At 41.6% G+C, this 27,681-nt stretch overlaps 1 protein-coding gene across 4 annotated transcripts; it reads right to left on the bottom strand.

Annotated features, from left to right (window-relative positions):
• On the bottom strand, positions 1-27,681 carry LOC117054887 (histamine N-methyltransferase-like). 4 transcript variants are annotated; one of them, XM_033164123.1, is made up of 7 exons: positions 27,605-27,681; positions 23,947-24,091; positions 23,126-23,178; positions 15,710-15,817; positions 11,825-11,955; positions 9,601-9,694; positions 1-580 (listed from the first exon to the last, which is right to left on the bottom strand). In XM_033164123.1, the coding sequence occupies exons 2-7, from the start codon at positions 24,075-24,077 to the stop codon at positions 225-227; spliced, it is 873 nt and encodes a 290-aa protein (XP_033020014.1). In that variant the 5' UTR covers positions 24,078-24,091; positions 27,605-27,681; the 3' UTR covers positions 1-224. The 4 variants fall into 4 exon arrangements, with proteins under 4 accessions (XP_033020014.1, XP_033020022.1, XP_033020004.1 ...); XM_033164131.1 differs by having other exon boundaries at positions 23,947-24,094; positions 27,605-27,675; XM_033164113.1 differs by lacking the exon at positions 27,605-27,681 and adding an exon at positions 24,281-24,455.

The following is a 27,681-nucleotide window of genomic DNA, read 5'->3' as shown; positions in this document are numbered from 1 at the left end:
TGATGTACAACTCTGCAAGCTACGTTTTAATCTGTTAGCAAAGTCTTAATATGTAGCATTGTAAACACCTAACAATATTGTTAAGCAGCTGTAACAGAGGCAAAAAAGTTAGATTCTGTGGATATATGTGTGTTTGACTCAAGCATCACATACTTACCAAACTAATAAAGTATTTAACAAATAATAAATATTCAACTGAGTGGCTGCTTCACAGCTGAACACATTTAGGGTTCAATCACTATTGCACTCAGATTGTTATTAAAAAAATACTTGTCACCCCTCTTTTCACTGTATTCAAGCTTTTTAAGGTCTCTGATAATTTCATTTTTTAAGTTAGTGGGGGCTGTTTTACTAAAATTACAGGTTTCGGTCAAAAAATCAAGCAGCAACTCCCCATTTCTGTTTCCATCAGTGAAGCAATCAGTTATGTCCATATCAGATGGAAGCTCATAGGACTTGTATTTTAGACCAGCCCCGTCAAGTATCTCTTCAATGTGAGCAGATGAAACATACAAGCAGAGATCATTCAGAGGCAGGCGAGAACCGTATTTCTCCCAGAGCCTGGCCCAGCCACTGGTTCCTGCCAAATAAATCATATTGCAGTTTTATTTTCATTATTACTATTATTGCTGATTTATTCATCGCCTTCTAAAGCACTTTCTCTCGAGGCGGTTTGCACATACAATAACTATAAACAGTTAAAAACAGAAAAACAACAAATACATTTAAAACAATACTAAAACTCTTAACAAGCAGACACTTGTGGCAAAGGCCTATTTATGCAGCTTGGGAAAACCTGTCAGAACAAAAATGTCTTCTATTGTTTCTGGAAAATCCAAATTGTGGTCACCTGTTGTTTCTTGTCATGAATGGTATTCCACAGAGCAGGGGCAGTCACACTAAAAGTCCTGCTCTGGGTTAATGTGGAGGGGGCTTCTGAGCTTGGAAGTTGCAGTTTGGAAAGCTCTGTTCTATGGCCTTTTATATGTGTTTGTGAGAGGGGGGGTTATTGGTTTGTTTTTATTCTTGTTTTCATTAGGTATTATGGGTTCTTGCTTTGTATTTTTATGTTCTGAACCACTTTGTGATATTTGGATGAAGGGTGGTATATATATTTATTAAATTATTATTATTATTATTATTATTATTATTATTATTATTATTAATATTAATACAGGTGGTATAGTGACAATAAAGTTTGTTTGTTTGTTTGTTTGCTTGCTTGTTTAATAGCCAATTGCTGATTTTAGAGGGAGCTGCATGGAAGTCTGTGCTAAGCCCTTCCTTTGGCCCATCATGGTAAATTAAACCAAGGCTGATAATTTTCCTAACCATCCAGAGAGAGGGAAAGATGCTTAATAGTGGTCATAGACCAGAGCCACTTTTGATGTACTTGCACAACAGAGATGGATTATTGTCTTGCAAGAGTAAGCAATGAAACTACCATAGCTGCCCTGCACATCACTGAAGGGACAGAACATTCATACGGTGGGATGGGGGTGGAGGGAAGAAAACATTTAGAATGTCCTCTCGTTATCTCATCTCTAGTCAGAAAGCAAGTCTTTGATTTTAGCAGGTTATTGACTTTCGTTTAACTCTTTTCAGGTTTTGATTCATCCTCTGAATCTGCAATCAAATCAGAAGTTGAAGTAAGGAGACGTTATTCAAGTTTAACTGATTATGTAAACAAGCCCTTAGATTTTTGCCTCTTCCTCGATATCTCATCGAGATATGTACTGTTGGCCATATGAGGAGAGGAATTTTTACAAATGCCAGCCATTTATGGGTCCAGTATGAATAAGTGAGTGCATGAACAAATTCAGGAGAGGACACACTGGATGCCAAGTTTGCAATCCTGTGAAAACTTACTTCACAGAAATCCTCATTAAATACTACAGGGCTTGTTTCTGAATAAACATAACTGCTTGTAGTAGCTTTTACCTGCTAGGGCACAGCTGGGACCCCCACCATGGCGAAGCTCCCATCCCCCAGCAGAAAGGCACTCACATGCCATCCTGACTCCACCTGAAACCCTCAGTGGTGACGGTAGGATTGTTTTCAAGAACAAACCATGGTTATACATTACAAGATAACTTTTTCCCAAATTCTTGATCTTAAGGAGGATATAGTTTGCTTGAACTACTGGCTATTGCAGGAATAGGCAAACTCAGCCCTCCAGAGGTTTTGGGACTACAATTCCCATCACCTCTGACCACTGGTCCTCTTAGCTAGGGATCATGGGAGTTGTAGTCCCAAAACATCTGGAGGGCCGAGTTTGGGGATGCCTGGGTTAGTGGATTCCAAAGTCACTGTAATATACCTAATAGTGCTGTGTGAATTCCCCCCCCCCCATAATGCCAACAGAGATGAACTATTGAGAAATTATTAGACTCTAATGTCTAATTAGAGGCAAAGCTAAAGCAGCTGATACATGAGTAGGACTCACTCATCAGTTTCAGCGATGAAGATTATCTGCTCTGTTCTGGTTGCTAATTTAATCCTGATATGATACTAGGCTAGCTCCCAGGTGATCTGTTTATGAAGCATTCATCCTGACATAGTTGAACAAAGTTTGTGGAGAGGTTATACACCAGATGTTTATTGAGCAATTGTACTGGTTTGTTTGGGGGGAATTTATATGGCATCATGTCACAGGGAAGGAGTTAGCAGCCAGCAGCAGTTTTATCTAGCTTTTTGAAGCCTCTGGGAACTCATGACCAGGAGTTCATGAATAGGACTTGTAAACAGGGGTGGTTTTGAGGGCATCTAGCAGGGGAGTTTGAAGGGGAGGCCCAGAGTGCTGTCTCATGGTGTGCCTAGGTCCAAGAGACATGGACAGCAAGGGAGCTGCTCCAGTGACTGCAACACCCATGCCATGTTTCTCTTCCTGCCTGCGAAAATGCAGAACTACACCTGTAGGAAGTGCAAGCTGGTTGCCTTGCTGGAAGAAAAGGTACAGCAACTTGAGGCCCACCTGTCCACACTTTGAGCTACTGGGCAAGAAGGGGAATCTCTCAATAGAGAAGAGAGGACTATCCCGGAACAGCAATGCAGGTGGGGTGCCATTATGGAAGAGGGAAATCACCCATTGCTGGAGACAAACTCCTGGAGGAACATGGCACAAAGAAGGAGGACTGTCAGGAGCCATATTGTGTCACTGGAGTTTCAAAATGGATTCCATGCCCTCACCTCGGACATTGATTCCAGGCCAGAGGAGCAAGAGGTGTGTTGAGTGAGTTTATTGCACAAGAGTGCCAAATCTACTTTAATTGTGCAACCTGCTTGAATCTCATCTGCAAAACAGTAAGAGCCTAGAAGCTCCCTGCTTTTTGATGAGTTGTTTTATTATCATTTAGAAATACTTTCTGGGGGCTTGAAGAGTGGGGTAGAAATGTTATAAACAAACCAACAAACATTTTTATGTCACAGCTCTCAAATTACTCATGGATTAAGCCCATTTAAAGTAAAGGAATAGAACATTCAGCCCGATCCTATGCCTGCTTAATAGGAAATAAATCTCACCTGTGCAAGTCTGTGCAGGATTATTATCTGAGTCATACTGACCAATTAAAACCCCATTCATTTTCAGGGAACTTGCCCAATGTATGCACATTTAAGAGGCCACTGCCTAGCGTTGAGGCTAAGCTGGAAGGAAATGCCAGACCACTGACAAACAATTACACAGATTTAAAGCAGGCCAAAGAGAAGCAAGCAGCCCAAGAGATCAAAGAGCTTTGGTGTCTATTCCAAGAAGTATGAAATGACAAGATTCTCTGATAAGGGACATCCATTATGTTCTGCTCATCTGTGAAGTTCTGGAATAGGGGATATCTCAAAATATAAAGAACATTTGGCAACCTTAAGCCAGTCAGATTGCATCCTACTGTGACAAGGGAGCTATTATTATAGAAATCTACTAAAAACTAGCATAAGGGACACAGATAAGATCCTGCGGATGGATATATATATATATATATATATATATATATATATATATATATCCACATGCAGGAACAGTGGGAAGTGAATTCAGGCTAATCCATTTATTTGGTACCCTTGGTGGCATGATTCAGCATTTCTGATGTGAATCAGTTATAAAAGGCCAAAGCCACCAGCCCCATTGGGTAGGAAAGCAATAAATTCAAGACTAATGAGGGCTTGCTGAGAGGTATGACTGCAAATCCCCATTGCTAATAAAGCCATTTGCCTGCCTTTTTGGAAAGCAGTATATCTTTATGAAACATAAACACTCTGGCGGTTTAGAATCGATGCCGCACAACAAATTTGTGTATATTTCCCCCCCACCTCCCTTCTCCACCTGGCGGAAAATGAATGCAGAGCACTAATTGCAGGAAATGTGCTGGTGTCAGTGTTCTGTGACTCAACACCATTTCTGAACGGAGCAATTATACACTACCTGACTGGCACATTAAAATAATCACTCCCTGTAGATGCAACATATGGCACTACTTTTGTTTTTCAATACTTTGTTGAGGACTGAATGTGTGGGGAGACTATTATCTTAAAAACAACACTACATAACTCTTCAGAGCTGCCTCAGTCTTGTTGACAAGCAGAATGTAGGAGGATCTGAAGCCTTCAAGCCGTGTCCTTACCATTTTGCTCTTTTTAGCCTCTACTCCCAGTTTCTCATGAATATCTCCTATTATTTCTGTAGGGGAAAGTTTACACTGAGAAGAATCTGCTAAGAACTCCTACATGGACAAGCTCCGCTGAAAAGCACAGGAGTTGCCAAAGAACAGCAAGTCTTTCACAGGTGTCAAGTTGGTGAACTGCAGAAATTGCTTTTATGTATTATTTAAGTGGGAGTATTATTTCAAAGATGGTTTCTTCTGTTGCCGTTTTTCCTATTTCACCTGGTCTAGTGCTTTTATTCCCTTGCCTCTCTTCCACTTAACCTCATGGCTTCCTTGATAGCCTTCCCCCTTCCCAAATGCACCTGTCTTACTGCTCATGTCTATCCATATCTCCTCTCCTGATTATTACTAGTATCTGGGCCACAAACCCACCCTGCTCCCCTTCTATGTCTCCTTTGCCAAACTTACCCTAGGCAAGGGGAGCTGGTGGGTTTACAGCCCAAATTGAGACTTGGATGTTCTCTGGCACCAGTGGACATTGACTCAAGCATACTTTTTTATCCGTATCTAAGCTTCAGTAGGGCTTATTGTTCCTCTGGAGGTGTACAGTTGTCGCAAGCCCTCCCTGTCACCCCCTCCCTTGTTCTAGCATCCTGTACCAACATGGCAACAAAGGTGCCCTTGAGGTCTTCCCTTGGTGCTCAGAAATCCCCTGAAAGCTTTGGGACCAATGTTAGGGTCTGAAGAAAGGGAGTGTGACTATTATGCGGTGTTGGCCGTTATACGGTGAAATACAGTACCTCAGCCTCTTCCAGAATGTAGATTAAACTTTTCAAATTTCTCTTAGAGTTGATTTTAAGTTTACTTTTGTATCTGGGTAAAGGTAAAAGTAAAGGGACCCCTGACCATTAGGTCCAGTCGCGGACAACTGTGGGGTTGCGGCACTCATCTCGCTTTACTGGCCAAGGGAGCCAGCATACAGCTTCCGGGTCATGTGGCCAGCATGACAGAGCCGCTTCTGGCGAACCAGAGCAGTACACGGAAATGTTGTTTACCTTCCCAACAGAGTGGTACCTATTTATCTTCTTGCACTTTGATGTGCTTTCGAACTGCTAGGTGGGCAGGAGCTGGGACCGAGCCATGGGAGCTCACCCCGTCGCGGGGATTCGAACCGTCGACCTTCTTATCAGCAAGTCCTAGGCTCTATGGTTTAACCCACAGCACCACCCGCCAATTACTTTTGAAATACAGAACTGCAACATCTCCTAATTTTGAAATGGATGTGGGAATTGGTTTGCTAGGCTGGACTTCTCCCTGGCATGCTCGTATTCTATGTGTGAGGATTTGAGGGAGACAACATGCAGACATGCCATCTTCGATGTGCAATCAGTAAAAAATGCAGTCTGGGAACAGTTTAACGATGCTCAATGTAATGAGATGGATGTGTGGCTCTTAGTTACATTTCCCTGTAATTCACACAATTGTGTGCTGCTGTGTTCCTGGTTTTTTCCCCTGTATTCCTACGATAGAAAGGCAGCCATTTATATAAACCAGGCATAGGCAAACTCGGCCCTCCAGCTGTTTTGAGACTACAATTCCCATCATCCCTGACCACTGGTCCTGTTAGCTAGGGATGATGGGAGTTATAGTCCCAAAACATCTGGAGGGTTGAGTTTGCCTATGCCTGATATAAACACTACTTAATTTATTATTTTAGTCACACAGTGAGCTTTATGGAGGAGAAGCATGGAGGAGAAGCAGCCCCCAGTTTAGAGGCCCAGCTTTAAAAGCAAAGTGTGGCCATAGCTGCACCAAACATTTGTGAATAATTCTATCCTTCCCTTTTAAAATTTTGTACTATTAAAGAGATACACATTTTCAAAATGAGAAAATTGGAGAAAAAAAATAAAATAAAATTAGGCATGCATTTGAAGAACTCGTAACAAAATCGTATCTGTTACGTCTAGTAAAAAAAATATGGCACTGTTGTAACTGAATAGGACACTTCAGGCACAAACTAGGCTATTCAATCACTTGCTGGGTCCATTGAATTTAATGGAAGAGTTTTTCATACATGTTTAACTCGCCCATTGAAATCAGTGGAACTTGAAAACGGTTAACTTTGGCTGGTTGTACTCATAAGATGCCCATTAGGCACTGAAACCTGCTGTGTGTAATCTGTTCAATTTGCTCTGCTGCCTCGGTACTATATCCACATGAACATATAAATGCCACTTCCTCTGGCATTCTATTTTGCAATTGACTTGATCACAACTTTCTTATTCAGGTGTCAAATATAACCAGCCTAAGATGGGATTCTTTTTTTACACTGTATCGCAGTATTAAACAAAATGGGCAGTAAACATGGGCAATGAGCCAGCCAAATAGCACAACAGAGCTCCATTGTAGAGATTTACTTAATGCCACATGCAGTCAGGTGTTACGACATGTGCTATTCTGAAAAATCTGCAGCAGATTAATGGATTCATTAAGCACAATTGGGTTTCTTGCATGAGTTGAGATTTCAGATTTAGTGCCTATTCTGTTTGCAACATTTGTTGTGACATTTGTATGCAGTTAGGGGAGAGGGAATGGGGACATTCTGCAATTAATGGAACCTTTTTGGGCTGTTGTTGTCTGCTATGAACTTTATACAGCTATTTTATAACTCGGTGAATTCTTCTAATGTTTATATAATTAACTCGTATCTCTGTGATAGACAACTCCATTACGTTCCATGGCATCCAAAGAATCAGGGACCTTCTAATGAGGGCAACACACAAACTAGCACATGTTTACTCAGAATAAACACCCATTGCATTGAATGGGCCTTACTTCCCCAGCAGTGCTTAAGCTACAGTCTTAATTAACTCAATGGCTTGGTGCAATTCAGGGATAAAAAGTAAGCTCTTCCTTCTCCATTCCTAGCTGAATAAATTGACAATTCCCGATCACTCTTCTAGATTGTAACTGACTCATACACAATGCAACAATATTGCAGAAACAATTTTTTTTTCTTCAGACACGAAAGCTCATACCAAGAACAAACTTAGTTGGTCTTTAAGGTGCTACTGGAAGAATTATTTTGTTTTGTTTTGTTTCAACTATGGAAGACCAACATGGCTACCAACCTGTAACTGGAATTTTGCAGAAGTTCAACATGTGTAGTTTCTGTGCCTGGAATCTAGGAATCCTGCTTTGCATGCTGCTTTGAGTTCCATTCTTGAAAAAAAGGGTTATCTTACCTCAGTTTTATATTGTAACATAATTTCAGTGCTTTTTCTGGGGTTACACAGAGGTACGCATACCCCTAAACATTTTGTGAATCTAAGTTTGGCCTCATTGAGGGGCAGAATTTCAATATGAGTAGGAAAATGAGAGTACCCCTAAACTTTTTTTAAGAAAAAAAGCACTGCATATTATAATTGTAATAAATAAATGTGTTTGTAAGAGATGTGCTTTGTTTAGAAGGTAGAAAAAGACACACCTTCCCCCACATCATGAGAACAGGTATCTCCCCACAAAGGAGATTAATTTCCACTTTAGCTCCTAATTATGTGGTACCAATACCAGAAGAAATATTGCATGGATTTCTCGAACTCATGCATATCATTAATCTATGAAGCTGTTCATGATGCTACAGAATAGACATGCTAATTCTATGCACCATTAAACTCCAAGTAAGCTCCATTAAGCTCAGTGGGACATATATCCAAGAAAACATGCACAGGAGGAGACTGAAAGGGCAGATTAACACAAGTATTTTAAAATCCTTTTTTAAAAAGTAGAGTTTGGGTGTGTACAATTGATACACATGTATAATAGTCTATTTATGTGGTCAAAACTGTGTTGAAGACTGGAACAGGAGTGCATAAATAGATAAGATTGTTTAAATCAGAATGTTTGTATGGTGCATTTTCATATAGGAAATTTTTATATAACTTGTATGGTTATTTAATTTTTGTATTTTTAATCTCTGAGAAATAGATTTTTATAAGCAGCTCTGCCTTGGTGTTCCATTATGACAAAAGACACATTCATAGGAAATCACATACATGTATAAATTACAACACCTTGAACTGTGTAAGGAATGTACTTGGTAGTATTTATTTATTTTACAAAATTTAGAAAAAGAAGAGTAGAGTTTGGATTTGATATCCCGCTTTATCACTACCCGAAGGAGTCTCAAAGCGGCTAACATTCTCCTTTCCCTTCCTCCCCCACAACAAACACTTTGTGAGGTGAGTGGGGCTGAGAGACTTCAAAGAAGTGTGACTAGCCTAAGGTCACCCAGCAGCTGCATGTGGAGGAGCGGAGACGCGAACCCGGTTCCCCAGATTACGGGTCCACCGCTCTTAACCACTACACCACACTGGCTCTCATTTATATACCTCTTGATTGAAATAATACACCCAAGCAGTTTACAAGTAATATTAAAATTCAACAAAAAACACTTAAAACATTTAAAGATAATTAACAGTAAAAGGGGGGGTGGGTGGGAATGTAAGCATCTAAATGTCTGGATAGCCATGCCTAAATGAAAATGTTTTAAACAGTTGACAAAAAGACTGCAGCGAAGGCACCTGCCTGATATCAATAGGCAGTGAGTTCCAAAATGTAGGCACTGCCGCACTAAAAGGTTGATTTCTTACAACTGCAGAATGAGTATTATGTGGTATGTGGAACAGCGCCAGTTTCACAGATCAAAGCGGTCGAGTATGGGATAAGGTGATCCCACAAGTAAACTGGTTCCAAGCCTTTAGGGCTTTATATACCTGTAGTTACACCTTGAACTTGGCCTGGTAAAGAAATGGCAATCAGTGTGTATCTCTGAGCAGAGGTGTTATAGGCTGAGTGGGCCTCACTTCTGTCAGCAACCGCACTGCAGCATTCTGCACTAACTGCACTTTCTGGAAGCACAAAGTAAGCTCTGCATAGAGCGCATTGCGGAAATTCAATCTTGAGGTTACCAATGCCTGAACTACTGAAGATCAGTACTTACCTGAAACAAGAATAATAAGGAGCTTGGCCCCAGGTTCCAAGAGGCTGTGGAAAAACCTGATAGTAGCTGGGATGTCTTTTACATAATACAGCATCTAGAAAATATAAGAATCACTTCAATTTGGAATGAGCTCACTGAAGCTTTTCCATGAATGCTCCCATTTTTGTGTGAAATGACTCAAATATACCCAAACCAAAAATGCATTTGTGATGTATATCTAAATGATACTGTGTAAACATTAGCGCAGCTACAGTAAAGTAGTATATGGTAGTATGTATTGTGCTAAATGTGTAGGCAAGTAGCATCATGAACCGGCAGGACAATGGCGAGGAAGGAGAGAATCCAGGCGAGGGGTGTAGCCAAGACCAGGACACACTGGGACAAGGTGGGGAGGGGCAAGGAGAGGTTGGTGTAGGGAGTATTCACAGGGTGATAGAGGATGGGGTGGGGATGGGGGTCAGTGCACAGGAACCAGAGCAGCAAGACCTATCACCAGAGCCAGAGGAGCCCGTCTCCACGAACACAGCAGGCTCTAAGGCAGTGATGGCTAAACTCGGCCCCCTAGCTGTTTTGGGACTACAACTCCCATCATCCCTAGCTAACAAGACCAGTGGTTAGGGATGATGGGAATTGTAGTCCCCAAACAGCTGGAGGGCCAGGTTTGGCCATCACTGCTCTAAGGTATAGGGAGCTGCAGGAGGCTGAGGCAGACAAGGGCCCATAGCCCAGCTCCCTAGCTGGCCAGGTGGAGCTCATTAGCTCTGGGAGGAGGTTGTGATTCCTCAGCTGGAGTAGGCTTGGAACAGGTGAGGGTCACATGCCTCATCAGGCCCAGATGCTGCAATCAGCAGGCAAGGGAAAGCAGAGCTAAGGTGCTATAACTGCTCAACTGCCCATGTTGATGGACCTTGACTTGCATGTTCCTGCACTGTGCTTTGGGTTTGACTCTGAACTGTATTCTGACTGCAGCACTTCAGACTTGGCTACTTGGATTGACGCTGGACTGCATTTCCTGAGCTTTCGAATTTGCTTGTGTGGCTCGGTCCCTGGACTTGGACTTGACATACTGACTTGCTGCCAGGTAGGCCAGGGGTTCAGAACAGTACATGGATTTGGGTCAGTGTTGGATTGGGAGGGGGAGGGTGTGTGCTTGTAATATTGGAAGTGAGTAGTGATCAGGTGGGACTTCAAATGCTGGTGGGAGAAGGTTGGAGAATTAATAGCAATAATAATAATCTGTTACTTATACCCCAGCCATTTGCCTGGGTTGCCCCAGCCACTCGGATGGCTTCCAGCATAATAAAAGCACAGCAAACCATCAAACATTAAAAATTTCCCAGTACACGGCTGCCTTCAGATGTCTCCAGAAAGTTGTGTAGTTGTTTGTGTTTGACATATGATGAGAGGGTGTTCCACAGGGCAGGTTCCACTTCCAAGAAGACCCTCTGCCTGGTTCCTTGTAACTTCACTTCTCGCAATGTGGGCCCTTGGAAGGTCCTCGGAACTGGATGGATAGTGTTGGGTAGATTGTGACGGATTTAGCGAGTAGGGAAAGCATTTGGGATAGATAAGGAGGGAGGATTTAGCTTAGGTACATCTAGAAGCATGGAGTAGGTAGAGGTGTTTCTATGGATTAAAGCAGCATCTAAGAAAGTACGTAACAAACCGCATGCTTCTGTGCACTGAATAATTCTGCAATATTTTATTACTTCTGTTATTGATAATATTGTTGTATCATACACACTTGCCTCTTGACTGGCTATGCTAGAGCTGGCAATTATTCTTGTACCTGGTGGCGGCAGTGAAAATAAAGAGGGTTTAAAATACCTAGGAGAAAACCAGCCCAGGGCGGTAGACCTGAGAGAGAGAGGTGAAGCAGGGAAGCTGGGGGTGGATCTGAGGGTTGTGCCAGAGAACCGCATAGCTGAAGGGAAAGGGGTGCAGCAATATTAAGCTCTACTCACTTTTTATCCAGATGCACTAGCTAATGTAAAGCATAGTTTTGTACTTGTTATTCTACAGCAAGTTTTGCATGCATTCTTTCTTTTCTTTGGGCTTCATTGTTTGGAACAAATATATTCTTGCTTGTGAACAGAACAAACTGTTATAGAATATAGAGGACTGGTTTTGACATTCAAGTGGTATTATCGTACATGAAAGGTAGCATGAGGGAAACGGTTGTCCCAACAACCACAACTGCCCCACCAATGAGGCCTCCCTTTACCTGGATCATGTGGATGAAGTTCCATTTCTTCACCTCTTTGCTTGCCTTCATTCGACTTTCATATTCCAGCGAAGTCTCCTTGTGCCAAGAAAACTTTATGTTCTCAAGGTTTGCTGTCTTTGCTACGCGTTCTAAAATATGATAGCTCCACAGTTTATCTCAATTGCAAATACAGAATAAATTTCCATTTCAAATTTTAAAGCAGCTGAAAGCCATATATTTTAAAAAACACAACACGCTGGTGTCACTGGCGGGAACAGTCTTCAGCTGCCAGGTGCCACCTTCCATTCACTCACCTCCACAGAGCAAAGCAAAGTGGAAGGAACACTTTGGAGCAGCATAAATCATACGACTGTTTCAGAATCTGTCCCCACTTCCATCCTCTCAAGTAGTTTGATGAATCTAATCAGGAGGAAAATATGTTCTCATATATACTTGCTCTTTTATATCTAGAACTCAGATTCCAGGGTCACATTTTAGATTTACAGGGCAATGTAGAAGAAATATCTTAAGGCAGTGGCTGAATTGTAGAGTAAAGCTATGCGGACAAAGTGAAACAGTATAAAATGTTACTTGGTTCCATGGGAGAAATTGAAGCAGATAAGCCCAATGGCAGCTACTTTTGATATCCACTGATAACATTGGCTAGATTTTGTATAAGGTATTTTCATATATTATGCAATTGGCTTTTGATCCCCCAGAATCCATAGGAAACTTAACCCCATTGTGCCTCATTTTAACTCCTCATGTAATCAGTTCTGAATTAAGCACAGCTGTGAGCACTGTATGATGGAGGTGGTTGCTATGCTTTCCTGATTTGCAGAAAATACTTGCTATTTCTCTAGCATCCCAGGCTGAAAGCATGACATATGCCATGCTCCTTTCTTGATGCCCCAAAAGTTATCAGAAATAAAGAAAACCAGGAACCTGTTTCACAGCTACTTGAACCCTGTTTCAAGCCATGATTCCACTCTTTCTTGGCAGAAAGTACCCCAATAGCTCTAAGGGCCATTTCCATTTATAGTGGTATAGTGGCTTTGTTTTCTGGACTTTTTCTTTTTTGCATACTGTCACATGATGCCATCATTATTCAGTTAGCATGCCAGAATAGTGTACTTAAAAAAAGAAAATCTACTGCAAGAAATCTGACTTTTGTGAAAGAACTAGAATGGATCCTCAATATTTCCATTTGTGTGACTATCATGTGTGCAAGCGTTGCCCTGGTTTCTATATGGAGGGGGTGGGGGTGCTGAGAGTGGTTTGGGAGATGTCTGTTTCATGCTGCTTCCCTGTGCCAGTGCAAACTGTGAATTTGTGAGCTATTCAGAGGAGAGATACGGCAGATAGGAATGATGGTGCTGAGTCAAAGTACTGCCTGTGAAAGCAATAATTAGCTGCAGATAAAATTTCATCACAATAACCAGGTTCACTGTAGCTCAGGTGGACCTATAGTTTGTCTTCTAATTTCCTGTACTCCCACAATAATAGAATTTGGGAATACTAGACACTAAACACACACACACAAAAGGCTTTGCTACAAAATTGGTACCCCCATTTTCAGCTCTGACATTTCATGTGCAAAGGAAAGCCCCACTCTCACACTCTAATGTGACCAAAGGTGCAAACGATGAGCTCCAAATTCACTGCTTTTGTATCGGATCAAACAGCAACAATAGCACTACAAACAGAGTGTGGAAAGGTCCTTGTGTTCAGGGCTGGCGTGTCCATTAAGGCAAACTAGGCAATTGCCTAGGGCGCCAAAATGGAGGGGGTGCTAGCAAGGCTTGGGCGGGGGGCGGGGCGGGATGGGCTAGCAGCAGCTTTTCTGCTGTAGCAGAGAGGTGTTGCTTGCCCCCTACACCACCCCCCGGCTCCCGCTAAAGCAGGCTTGGGCGGGGGGCGGGATGGGCGAGCAGCAGCTTCTCCGCTACAGCGGAGAAACTGCTGCTTGCCTCTCCACCACCCCCACCTCCTGCTAAAGCAGGCTTTGGCAGGGGGTGGGGGGCGCCAGAAAGTGGTCTCGCCTAGGGCGCAAGAAGCCCTAGCACTGGTCCTGCTTGTGTTCAGGGAGGTTAGCTGGCATTGGTTATTTAATGAGCATTCGTTTGGATTTGTTTGAGAGATTATTTGGCATCAAAGCAAGTGTTATTCCCTCACTTTCCAATGCAATTCCCTGTCACTTTCCTTATTGCAAAAGGTCCAATGGGGGGGGGAGTGGGGTTTGCTGCACAAGTCCTCCCAATCAACTGTAATTATACATCCTGAATTTGCCAGATTATAGTTGAATCCCACCTGAAAAAATTGACAGTCTGGAGATGCTCTACGGGCTTTGTATACACATAGCATTCAAACACATTGTGCTTTGGTACAGCTTTAACTTAGCACATCAAATCAAAGTCTCACATTTTTCAGGGCTCCGATTAGGATACATCCCTGTGAAATAGATGAGAAATGTTCCACCTGCACTTATCTCTCTCCCTTTGCATTCCTTCTTGGACATGGGCTACCACTTCTGAATGCTGCGGCTGTTGCTCAGTCCTCTCTTCCATTTATCAGTCTCTAGCCTATACGACCACAGTTCAAATCTAATTTGCTATTTTAAACTTGGAAATCATTGAGCAGTAATCCATATCAGCACTGAAAATAATCTGACTGTCTGCTTCTATTTAATCACTAGACAGTCTGTGAGGAGACACCAGGAAATGAAGAGTAGGGAAAGAAAGCTAATGCCTGTCAATGCGGTTTCCCTATGCCAAAAATCAGAATTGGGCTAATGACCAAAAAAGTTTAGAAAGCCCACAAGACAATAGCCCTTTTCAGGTGTTCAGCCTGACCATGGGAGGGCAAAAACATGTAGATTTTTCCGCCAGTGGTATAGTAGGGAGTGGAAGGCTGTAGGGGGCAGTTGTCCCAGGTGCAAAAATGTTAGGGGGCACAATATTTCAACCCCCTGTGCTGCCTCAATACAGCTGTGCGCTTCTGTCGCTGGGCTGCATTGAAAAAGGCTTCTCTAGGAAGGTGACCTCTCCAGACCATGGAACAAGTCTTCTTTTCTTATCTCTGTGGCTGCGATCTCCTGGGTGACGTGGACACCGTTAGGCAGTTGAATGTACTCCATCCATTTTTATCCCCCTCCCTACCCCACCCCTCTGCACAGCCCCAGGCACTTGGCAACCCATGCTATGCCACTGACACCCACAGCCCTGTCTCCAGCTTTTCCTTGAGTGCTGGCCCTGTCCTCCTGCAAAGGTCGGGAGTAGAAGTGGGGCTAGCACACACAGGGACACCAAGGGTCAGGGGTGGCCTGCATGCTCCCATCCCACAACTCTCCTTTGGTGCTTATGTGGTCAAGCTGAACATCTGAAGAGAGCTAGTATCTCTCAGGCCCACTTCACATGGAATGGAAATACGCCTACTTTGCCAAGTGTACAACAAATTAGCTTCCCATTATGAACACACGTGGCAAAACAGACGTATGCTTTCATCAGAACTGGCAACGTACATATTGTGTGTGTTTATATCCATCTAGGAAATTAATATGAAGTAGCCCTTCACTTCAGAGTGAGTTCAAACCTAACTTTTCAGGCAGTTGCAGTCTATTCCTCTTTTAGTTTCAGCAGCAAGTGTCTTTGCTTGTACTGTTTCCATTTTTGCTTCAGAAGGGATTAAGCTATTGTTGCTCTCCTCTGGATCACTGCCATGCTATCAAACGATAGCTATCCCATTCCCTTGCAATAGAATTGTGATGAATGAATGCTCCCTGGAAGTGTTTCTTCCTGGGATGAGAATGATACAACAGATAGGACAAATTATCTGGCAAATTATTTCGTACTCTGCTTTTTAAGAAATGAAACAAAGATGCATAAGCTGCATTTTAAACTATACCTTTGTAGGCACTTATTTGTTCAGCACTTGGTTCTACCACATCGTTACAAATGACGGCTCCAGGATATTTAGCCTGTACTTCTGCAAGAATCTGAAGGTCAACTTCTCCTAGGACACAAGTCAGAAAAAGAAAGGGTGGGGGAAGAGGGAGAATGAAAGGGAGAGCTGACAGTATTTTTAGCAAGACTTTACATATATTACTTGGTTTAGCAATGTAGATGGTTTGGCAGAAGGCTGATCTGGTAGATCTCAGGGTAATTTGTGGCATATTGACCAATGTATCTGACTCCCAATGGTTTAACAGTAACAGCAACAAAAGACTCCCCCCCCCACAAAAAACCCCCACAATAGATTGTTGAAATGAATATTCGGGGATAGAGGGGAAACCAGGAGCGGTGTGTGTGCATATTAACAATGAGAACATTTCTGATCCTGTAAACAAATTCATGAGCTGAGCATGTGCTCAGAAGCACACTGGTCCTTAATTCTAAGCATACAGAAGTTCCTGTGCCTTCATCTGAAGAAGTGTGCATGCACACGAAAGCTCATACCAAGAACAAACTTAATTGGTCTCTAGGTGCTACTGGAAGGAATTGTTTTATTTTTTATTTTGTTTCATCTAGCTGGTCGATCTTGAAGTTGCAATACAAAGCAAAGTAGATCCATCAACCATAAAGTCTGCCTACTCTTGTTTTACATTATTACCTCAATAATAAGCACTGACAGTGAGGGAAAGGGAAGGTTGCATAACAATCTTGTCACCACACCATTGACTAGTACCTTGCCTATGTGATAGAACTGTTCTGGCTGTGACCAATGACAGCCCATTAACAAAAACATACTACAATGCAGGCATAATTTTATTCAGCATGTGAAACTTGGAGGTGGGGGGGGAGATCCTGATCCATGTACTGTAATGTCTTGTTTGTGGGCTTCCCATAGCTGTTTAGCTAACATAAAAGAATGCTGTTTTAGATGTGGTTTTGGTCTGACTCTGATCTAGTAGGGCTCTTCTGTTCACATTTCCTTCTGCAATGGTGCATTTCTTATCCGCAGCCTATAGGATGTGTGGGGATAGCTCAGTCAGTAAAGCATGAGACTCTTAATCTCACGGTCAAGGGTTCCAGCCCCACATTGGGCAAGAGATTCCTGCATTTCAAAGGGTTGGATTAAATGACCCTTGTGGTCTCTTCAAACTACAATTCTAAGATTTGAATCATAGATTCAAATTTACTGTCTCGGTTAATAGGAGCATATCGAATGCCTGTATCCAAATACACTTCATGTTCCAATCCAGTGAAAATCTGCTTCTTCACCTGGATTTCCTTGCTACACTGTGGCAGGTGTGTTTATCCAGCCTATGCTACAGATAATTTAGATTAATCAGACAATATTAACATCTGAGTCAAATAATCAGTCAGCAAAAATAAAGTTAATTGACTAGAATAACATGGCAGTCCAGTTGCACCCCATCATTTATTTTCGTCCATTGAAATCCCCTGAGAATTTATACAAGCCCAGCGGCCATTATCTCCTGCTCCTTCATGATATACTATGCTATTCAAGGCTGCCTTCTCAACACAAACCACAGAATTTGCCTTCTAGCACACAAGCAAGAACAATCACCAATTGTTACCAGAGAATAGCAATTTCCTTATTATTTTAGCACCAAACAAGACATGATGTGGAAGGTTAATGAAAGGGACCTCCTATAGTTTTCTTAAATGCTAATAGCAGCCCAAATAGGAAGGGCAATTCTGAACAGAATGACAGTGTTTGTGCAAGGGAGGCTTATGTGAATCTCTCATGCTGTTTTCCCCATTGAAATTGTCCCTGAAGCTGCTATTTGCTCTGGACCCTTCCTTGGTTCATTTGTAAGCTGTGGCCAAGGCCGTTAATCACTCCAACCCCTCGAGGAAGAAAGAAACATCCCTGTTCAGAAGGTAGACTTGATGTCTGATTCTCTGGAACCCACATAGGCATTGCCTTGGGTTTCTTGATAGAGGGGAAAAGGGATCAATACATTACAATATATTCCACAATTAATTCAAACAAATTAAAATTAAAACTGGACAAGTGGCAATCTTCAGGTTAAAATTAAAGGCGGTTACCAACTGTTTCCACTGATATTATAAGCACCTGTGAGAGGGCTGGGAACCTCCTTTGTGCTTGTTCTTATACAAGGAGAAAATGAGTCAGACTGAACCCTGACCAAAGGCCTGGCAGAACAGCTCCATCTTGCAGATCCTGCGGAAAGATGTCAAATCCCACAGGGCCCTAGCCTCTTGTGAGAGAGTGTTCCACCAGTCCGGGGCAACGGTCAAAAAGGCCCTGGCTCTGGTCGAGGCCACTCTGATCTCTCTGGGGCCCGGAATCTTTAGGATGTTGTTATTTGCAGGCCGTAAGGTCCTCTGTGGGGCATACCAGGAGAGGCGGTCCCATAGGTATGAGGGTCCTAGGCTGTATAGGGCTTTAAAGGTTAAAACCAGCACCTTAAACCTGACCCTGTACTCCACCGGGAGCCAGTACAGCTGGTATAGCACTGGGTGAATGTGATCCCACGGCGAGGACCCCGTAAGGAGTCTCGCCGTGGCATTCTGCACCTGCTGGAGTTTCTGGGTCAGTCTCAAGGGCAGCCCCACATAGAGAGAGTTACAATAATGAAGTCTGGAGGTGACAGTGGTGAGGTCGGGGCAAGAGAGCAAATAAAGGAGCAACTATGGCAGCATTTCTCTCTCTCTCTCTCTCTCTCTCTCTCTCCTTATTGAGGGCAGTGCTGTAAGGCAAGGCAAGGAAAGGTTGCCATAGGGCTGTCCATCCACACCCGTGTGTTGGACCCAATAACTGCTAAACAAACCTATATAATGGGCCTGGAGCACCACTCATGAAAGGAATCCCTGCAACCTGCACAAATATGTACCAGATGTAATGCAGACCTACATTGCATTTGCCGTATTTTTCGTGTATAAAATATTTATTAAAATATTGTGCTAAAAACTTGGGGTCGTCTTATACACGGATAGTGGAGAGGTGGGATGGGCGATTGGTGGCTGCCGCGAGCAGGATATTGCGGTGTTTTTGCGGGTGATTGGTGGGTGCTGCAAGGTCCGCTGGCTATTGGTTACTGCAGCAATTGGGCAGGTGATTGGTGCTTGCTTTCGGCGAGCGTGCATACGATTGGTGGCTTTGCCGATGTGCGTGCGATTGCGTGTTGTGTTCCTGCGGGTGAGCAATTTTCAGCAACTCCCCCCCCCCCCCCGAAACAAGTGTCTGGCCAACAAGTGTCTGGCCAATCCCCCTCCCCCCCCCCCCGGAAAAAGCTCAGCAACTCTGGGCAATCTCCCCCTATTTTCTCTACTTGGAGTCCCCAAAAAGGGACGTACACGGAAAAGTACGGTAGGTGTGTCTGCTCAAATACAAAATGCCTTGCTAAAGGCAATGAGCCTGAAAGGTTTAAACATTAGGGACTAGAAGTTTTTTGCCGATTCAAAGGCTAACAAGGAGTTAGAATAAACTATGGCTTAATGTGAACCCGCAGAATGCTAGTACAAGCTGCTGAAATTACAAGTGCTTTGCTCCTCCCATGCTTCCGCCAGGAAAGAAGTCATTGTCTGGCCTGGGGTTATATATCAACCAGGGCTTGTGGTTTGCTGATCTCCAAACAAACCATGAGTGGCAACTCAGGTTTGTTCTTTGCTTACCTCTCATGGCTTGTTTTGGAGAAACAAGCCATGAACCCTGGTAATGCTAAGCCAGGCCATGACTTATTTCCTGGCAGCAGCAGGAACGATTTCAGCAGTGTGTGCACAAGGGCACTGCGCATTCACATTAAACCATGATTTATTTTAACTATGGTTTAATGTGACATGCAAACAAGACCAGTGTGGGGGGGGGGAGTGAGAAAAGTCAATGGGAAGGTAAAAGTGAGTTTAGCATAGAAAATGGGGCATTTGGGGGCAAGGTTGGCAAAACAGAAGATCTGATGGGTAACCAGAATGCAGACCAAGAAATTTATAAGTATTTTCAATTACTAAACCTATATTTGAAGAGCTGAATTACTTTGACCAGGAAAGGGTAAACCAATTAAGATCAACTTGAGTTTACACAGCACAAAGGTGAGTACATGCTTTTGAAGAATGGAAACTGAATTTCAGATGTGGGATAAAGCTTAAGTTTCGCTCTGTTAACAATGTTATTCTCATCCTGAAATATCAGAGCAGCTTGCTTTAACTTATTCAAACTGTGCATTTCTAGATTTGGCTGTTGCTAAGTTGGTACTTAAACAGTGAATATGTTTTGATGTCATATTTCAATGCATGCCTTCTGTGCAAATACTATTCTTTCCTTAAACAAAATAAAACTCCGTACTGACATAAAAAACCTGTTTCTCCAGATTTTAAAAAAGTCACATTTCTATTGTATCATTCCCCATTCACAAGTAATCAACTCACCACCCCTACCAGGTTATTATAAACCGCCCCTTCCCACCAACCCCTTTGATTTGTAGCTTAATCTACGACCTTAATTGAGTTCAGTTAGTTGTTTATATGCAAACAAGTGCTTTGGGGGATTCAAGAGCTGAATATGCGGCAGCCTGCGCTATCAACAACTTTCAAATTAAGCTATAGGAATTATTTAAGCTCTCTGATACAATTACCTTAAAAAGGCTATCACTATGTTCACCATTAAGATTCCAATTAAACTTTTCAAGGAAATGGATTGTTTATGGCACATTTGCTGTTTTATAGCACAGCAAATGCCTTTTGTGATTGGAAGGTGTGAGTTAGCAACATTAATAAGATAAAGGGTGAAAACAAAGCGTACTTTCTTTATGGACTGGCATAACACATTCTCACTATTAGTTATTGCCACTTATAGTGAGACTGTCTAAAAGACGCTGCTTTTACGCATTTTACTGTCGGGTGCTTCTCATACCAAGAGTCAATGATAACGCTGCACTAAGACTGATGGATAGCTGCCTTTTGGTAGCACACCTGAGTTTGTTTGTTTTTTAAGATTAGTTAAAATAATGGAGAATGAGCCTATCTATGGCTAACAGTCATGGCAGACAGATACAGTACATGACTCCATAGTACCTGCTTCCACACTGTGTTGCATGGGCGTAGCAAGGGTAGTGAGGGGGGCGGGCTGCCCTGGGTTCCATAATGGAGGGGGTGACAAATTAGCAAGAAATATTTTTTTAAATATTCTGGGGGGGAATTTTTTTTTTGAATTTTTTTTTTTTAAATGCCTGCTCCGAAGGTCTTACCTTACTATACTAGGGATTATATAGCTATATATGAAATTTCATGCATATTGGTTAATATCTTGACCCTCCTCCACCAAAATAGCTGTTCACTTGGCTGTTTTCCTATGTCATAAAGGCTGAAATTTCAGTTCAGAGAACACTTACTGTTCCCAACCCTAACCCTGTGGAAAGCCATCTAATTAGACTTTAATTTGATTTTGAGATGTTTTTAGGTGGTAATTTAATTATTGTTTTATTTTATACCAATGTTATGTATCTGGTGTTAACCACCCTGAGCCCGACTTCGGCCGGGGAGGGTGGGATATAAATAAAAGGGTTTTTATTATTGTTATTATTCCTTTGTAAGAAAATATGAAATAACGTAAAACCATTTTTGCGGGGGGGGGGGTCAATGGGGGGGGTTGACAAGAAATTTTCTGCACCAGGTACCACCTAACCTTCCCATGCCTTGGGGGGGGGGTGCCAAAAAATTTTTTGCCCCCGGGTACCAATTTACCTAGCTACGCCCCTGCTGTGTTGAGTAGAGCTGTTTCCCAGAACAAGTGGGGCTCCCTGTCAGGGTTGCTCAGTCACTAAACTAGTGACGGTGTAGTAGCAAAAACCTTAATATGTGCAGATATCCATGTGCTTTTTAATTATGGCCCTGTAGCATGGGTATTAATAGCAGGGCGACAAAAGTGGATTTTGTGAACCTTCCCTCACCAATACGTTTCTACTTCAAGCCTGGAAGGACAATCACCCACCTTCTATTTCGCAATGCTCTGAGGACCTTTCTGCCCTTGCTAAATTTGAGCACATTTCTTATAAACACTAACTTTGCGTGTACACCTGTTTGGACATTTGGATGGTCTGTATTAATTTATGTGTTTAATGTTCTACCTCAATCAATGAGATCCTCTGATGTAGCACTTCTTGTGGCTCCTCATGCCCCCAGAGGTTTTGGTTGGCCTTCACTGGGGACCGAGCCTTTACTACTATGCCCTACTAGTAGTGGTTCAGCAGGAATCATTCCTGCCTTCTTACAAATCCGCCTTATAATTGTGTCTAGACAGGCCTCTGAAATGCACACTTTCTTTTGACCAACCTGTATTTATGGGTGGGGTTTTTAAATGATTTTATTATCATTGTAACTTTCATGTGGTGTACACTACCTCCTTATATTTTTTAAAAAACAAAAGTGCCGTTTATAAATACTTAGATAAAATAGAGATGGATGTATTAATAGTAATTGTAATTTTAATGTGAGCTGATGGGTTTCTTTTTTCTTTCCCCTCTCTGGTTTTCTTTCTTTTGTTTTCTTCTTTCTTTGTTAAATTCATTATTATTATTATTATTATTATTATTATTATTATTATTATTTAAATTGAAAAAAGCTTGCTCAGTCCTGCAGCAAATGAGTATGACCACCATGAAGGATAGTGTGATCTGATATCTAGTTGGTTATCACCAGAAAAGAAAATAGTGTATTAAATGGCCCACTTATCTGTCTCTTCCCCATTTTTGCCTATTCTCTTTGCCCTCGCCACTCACACTACTGATAAGACAATAAGGTGTTTTAAGATGGTAGTCACAGTACAACATACAACAATTTTTAGTGGAGGATGCTCAGTCGGTCCTTTTCATATCCCCTCTTTATGTGTTCTGGACATTTGGTCAACTACTATAATATTTGGTAATGGAAAAGGAGATGGAATCCAAAGTCAGAGATGATGGACACCATCATGGTTCCCACCTATCACCCCGATCTAATGCATGCAGAATTAGATACACCAAACCCATTAATTTCAGTGGGTTCAACAATGCCCAGCTCATTCATATATATATATATATATATATATATATATATGTGTGTGTGTGTGTGTGTGTGTGTGTGTGTGTGTGTGTGTGTATCCCACTTTTCACCATCTAGGTCTCAACATACAAAATGTAAAACATCAAAACTGTAAATATACAAAGGATTAGACTGGATGTCATTCTGTGTCTTTTTCCTCCATACAACGTATTGTAGAGATAATCCTATTGCTTCTGGTTTTATTGACAGCTACCTGGGAAATTAAACTGTAAATTAAATGAATTATAATCTGTTACATACATAATATAAAGCTGTAGTTCAAATAATTAAATGCATGTCTTCATACTTTACTTACCTGCCCCGCCACCAACACTTAGAATATTGATTGTAGATTTTCCACTACCTATACTGAGGAGGTAAAGAGTGCATCTTTTTAAAATAGTAAGAGACCAGTAGGTATTCAAAAAGTTCAGTGACATTCATTTTCAGAAATTTTCAATCAGTTCAGTTTGGCAGAACCCAGAAATGGTCTTGGTCTAGTTTAGCAGAACCCAGGATGGGCCTATATAAATGAAAAGGTGGCGTTATGAAGACAGGAGCAGGTTTTGGTCTCAGTGGTTTGTTCCAAAGTGCACACCTTTATGGGGCTTCCATATACTAGAATGGTTGACATTCATTCCCATAGGATACTATGCTTAGACAAGCTGTTGTAGTTAGGGCATTCAGGTCCCCTAAGCCAGTATGCCACATGTGTTTATTTAGCTTCCACACATGAATCATCAATGAGGTTAATTTTTTTTATTAGGGTTTTTTTTGGTTTTTTGCAAAGGAAAGTACATCCTGATAAATCACAATTGCTGTTCATTATTGTATGTGAATATGTGGAAGTTGAACTATGTTTACATGAGAGCAAACAATGAGATCTCTGTCTTCTGCTAGGCAAACACTATCACAAAGAAAAGCTTTCTACTGGGATGTCTGAAGTAAAACATTATTAAAGATCTAGAGACGGGGGAGGGAGGGAAGGAAGGAAGGACGGGAAGGACAGAAACAGCAGTCTGATACTCTCGAGCAATTCTTGCAAACCTGGCTCTGTTGCACACACAAATAAACACCATGTATGCCAGAGCGTATCAAAAGTTTGTGTTCTTCTGATAAGATGTCTGATGCTTTTACCTTGATAATATGCCTGGCAGCTTCTTCTGAATGAATTCCAGCATGCATTGATGCTCCGTCGAATTCTCAAGGAACAGACGAAAGGATTCGACATAGTGGCTATGGTCAGAAAGCAAGCTTCTCATAGCCATGGCAGAATACCAACCTACTTAAAAAAAAAAGATATATACACAGCAAAAGCAGTTATTTAACTGCAATTTGAGTAGGGCGAGGCACAAAGAAAAGGATACGGAGCAAGGATACGGAGCAGAGTCGGCAGTTCTCCCACGTCAAGGACTGCTTAGAAATGTATAGCTGCCAAGTATTACGCAAGTAAGTAGACGAAAGCACTTACTAAAGCAGCATATCGGCATTTTTATCGGACTTTGAACAGAGACCTTGACCGCAGCAAATAGCTATTTTCCCCCCAGCCTGTACAGAGCTGTGGAGTACAGCTCCTTTGTAAACGTAGCCACTGCTCTAAGTCTGAGCAATAAGTGATTTCTATCAGGAATCATTTCCGTGGCTTGGTTTGCTGAATCTCCAAGGTGACATCTAAGAAATGGTGGGGTTTTTTTTGTTTTGTTTTGTTTATTGCCTAGCTAGAAAATATGTTTTATTTTAAAATTGAGTTAGAGTCTTCTCCCTAAAGATCTGGAACCTATTAAAATAATGCCTAGGTAAGCATTTACTCCGAGTTTTAATCATGCTCACACAGCCATAAAACACTCAGCGTTTGGTATGTTTTCAGCAAATGATAAAAGACCTGTAACCAAACACTGGTTGATTAGTTGAAATCAATACAACAAATTGCACTCTAGTTGCTCTTGCTTAGACTCCCTGGCATCCTCCAATGCTACAGTCGTCCCTTTTCTCTCTACTCTCTACCACATGCAGTCCCTTTTATTTAAGAAACTTTTCTAAGCCCCCTTTTGATTGCCTTCATCTCATCAAGTTCATATCTCCTATATCCCTCATTTCTCCATTTTCTAGTCATTATTTTCCCCAGGGCTGTTCCATGCTACAACCTGCTTTCTTGACCATACTTCCACTTGGCTCCCCAGCTTCATGCAAATGAACTAAGGCAGGGGTAGCCGAACTGTTTACACCTACCGCCCACTAATGCATCTTTCTTGATGGTAAAATTTCCTTACCGCCCACCAGTGCTCGATGGAATGAGGATTCAGCTTGCGCTGTAGAACCCCCTACTGCCCACCTAGAATCCTGAAACACCCACTAGTGTGTTAAAATATTAAAATAATGCCTAGGTAAGCATTTACTCCGAGTTTTAATCATGCTCACACAGCCATAAAATGCTCACACCCACCGAAATGTGTTCCCAATGCAGCCCTACACCTGGAATCGGGCCTTCATAAGATCGAAGCTAAAGTGTGGCAAGCCGCTTTTTACTTCTGGCTAAGATTTAATAATACACCAGTTGGCCTGCTCCCCTTGATACATCGTGATAAATTTCAATCAAGTTGGAGGAAGGGCATCCTCAAAAAACTATCCACATATGGACTTTCTACAGGGCATCTCTTAAGTCTGGAAATGGGAAGAGCGAAAAATCTAATCAAAGAAAGAATCGCCAACATTGAACACCAAAACGACCTCAATTGACTTTCAATAATCTACAGGCCTCTGTATGATCATCAAAGGCTTCACTTAGCAAATTACCTTAAGTCATTAGAGAACCCTAAACATTGCTGAGCATTTTCCAGGGCTCGTCTTAACACTCTCCCCTCAGCTCTCTTAGTGGGAAGATACAACAAGACCCCGATTGATCAAAGACTATGCCTCTGTGATGGCAATGAGATTGAATCCACTGGTCACGTCCTTCTATATTGCCCACTGTATCGCGACTCAAGGAAAGAACTGATCGAACTGCTTCTGGTGAAACAGCCTGGTCGATCAGAGGAAGCCTACACCAGATATCTTTTAGCTGATAAAGACATAGAGGCCACTAAGACTGTTGCAAAATTTTGCTATATAGCGACAAGAATAAGACACACTGTGATGATAGCAAATACCAGTGATTGATATCCTAGTTGAACTACCGTAGGACTATTGCAGGAATGTTGACAGGTGGTTAAGATCCATCTATAACAATTTTATAAAACTTTTAAAATCTCCAAAATTTTAATTGTAATTTTACTAAGTAGATATTGATTTCATGAATTGGATTGTATAATTTTCTTGCTGGTATTTGACCGTATTAAAGATTTATATATATATCTTACCACCAAACGATCCACTTGCTATGTATTTTATGTGTTCAAAATGACATTTTCCAGTGCTGTTTTTCTAGCCCTGGAAAGAGCTGCCAGAACTCACCAAGAATGCCTCCCTTGTTCCCTTATAATGGCAATGGTGCCCACCTGAGTGGTGCTGGAACTGAGTTCTGGTGAGTTGCAGCTGAAGAAAAGCGCTGACATTTACAGTGTACAAATGTATACACACAGTTGGCCCACATAGCTAATCTTTTCTCCCTGTGTTCAGCCCCAACACACGATGAGGCAAACCAAGAAACACACAGACACAGTAGCACTAGTTCCCATTATCCATTGGAAAAAGTACTGTTACCACAACAGAAAAACTACTGTGACGAATTTCTTGCTACTGCTGATTCATATGGTATTCTCTGTGTTGGGACAGGCCTGTACAGATTGCAGCCTACCAAGCCAAACACGAACTGAGAGCAAAAGTTTAAAGTTTTTTTGTTTTTTGTTTTTTTGCCAAGCACATAAAGCTGAATGTACACATGTTCAGTGTGGGCTTACTGTACATGACACATTGCCCTGCGTTATCAAAGAGCAATTCTGCCCATGTTTACACAATCTTATGCTAACCAGCCTCTTCTGTCTTTTAGAGGAAGTTGGGAAAGGTCTACATGGCATTTCAAATGTTTTACGACTACTGTATGTGCTTTAATTTCCACGGAATAATAATAATAATAAAAACTTCAGTTTTTCAAAATTTCACATATTAAAGGTTGGTCTGTATCCTTCCTTAGGTTACATTCCTATGTATATTTACTATGGAGTAACTTGAGTAATTTATTTCTGGATTCAGCCTGCACATATAGCAGCAGCTGTAATTTTATAGGTTTGATTAAGTGGGCTCTAACTACAATGAAACATGCAAAATTGGTTCCTGTGTGAAATCATGTATATGAGTTCTTCACCAGCATTCATTATGACAAGGATGGTGATTTAATTTGTTATTCTTCTAAATGCATATGCTGTAAAGTTTTGCATAGCCTTCTCCTATACAAATTTGCTCAGAAGAAAGCCTCTCTGAGTTCAGTAAGATTTACTTCAAAGTAAGTATGTACAAGATTGCAGCATTTTTACTGTTTTTTTTGCCACACACAATCAGAGGCCTGGTTTAAAGCAATTTTGCATCAGTAGTTATAAAGTGGAACTGTTTACATTTCCCCATTCCAGAATTTAGACTGTCAAATAGCCAAACAGCAAAACTCCATAAACACTGTGGTTTTTAAAAAAATCTGATTTCAAAACAAACCCTACTTGAGGAACTTTAGAACAATCGCAACAAGGAAAAAAAGTTTTAAGATAATGTTCTTTTGGTTTTGAGTAGCAAAACAGTTTCTTTCAGCTTTAACTTTCAAGGACATTAAGGACAGTGTTTGAAAATATCAATATAATATAGTACTTACATGTAAAAGTCTTTGCCTTAAGGAAGTGCTAGTTTCTATTTGTGGGTATGTTGCAATATTGTAGTTAGCAGGAAATG

This window comes from Lacerta agilis, chromosome 1 (genome assembly GCF_009819535.1).
Source record: "Lacerta agilis isolate rLacAgi1 chromosome 1, rLacAgi1.pri, whole genome shotgun sequence".
NCBI lineage: Eukaryota > Metazoa > Chordata > Lepidosauria > Squamata > Lacertidae > Lacerta > Lacerta agilis.
This window is presented reverse-complemented; position numbering and strand designations above follow the sequence as displayed.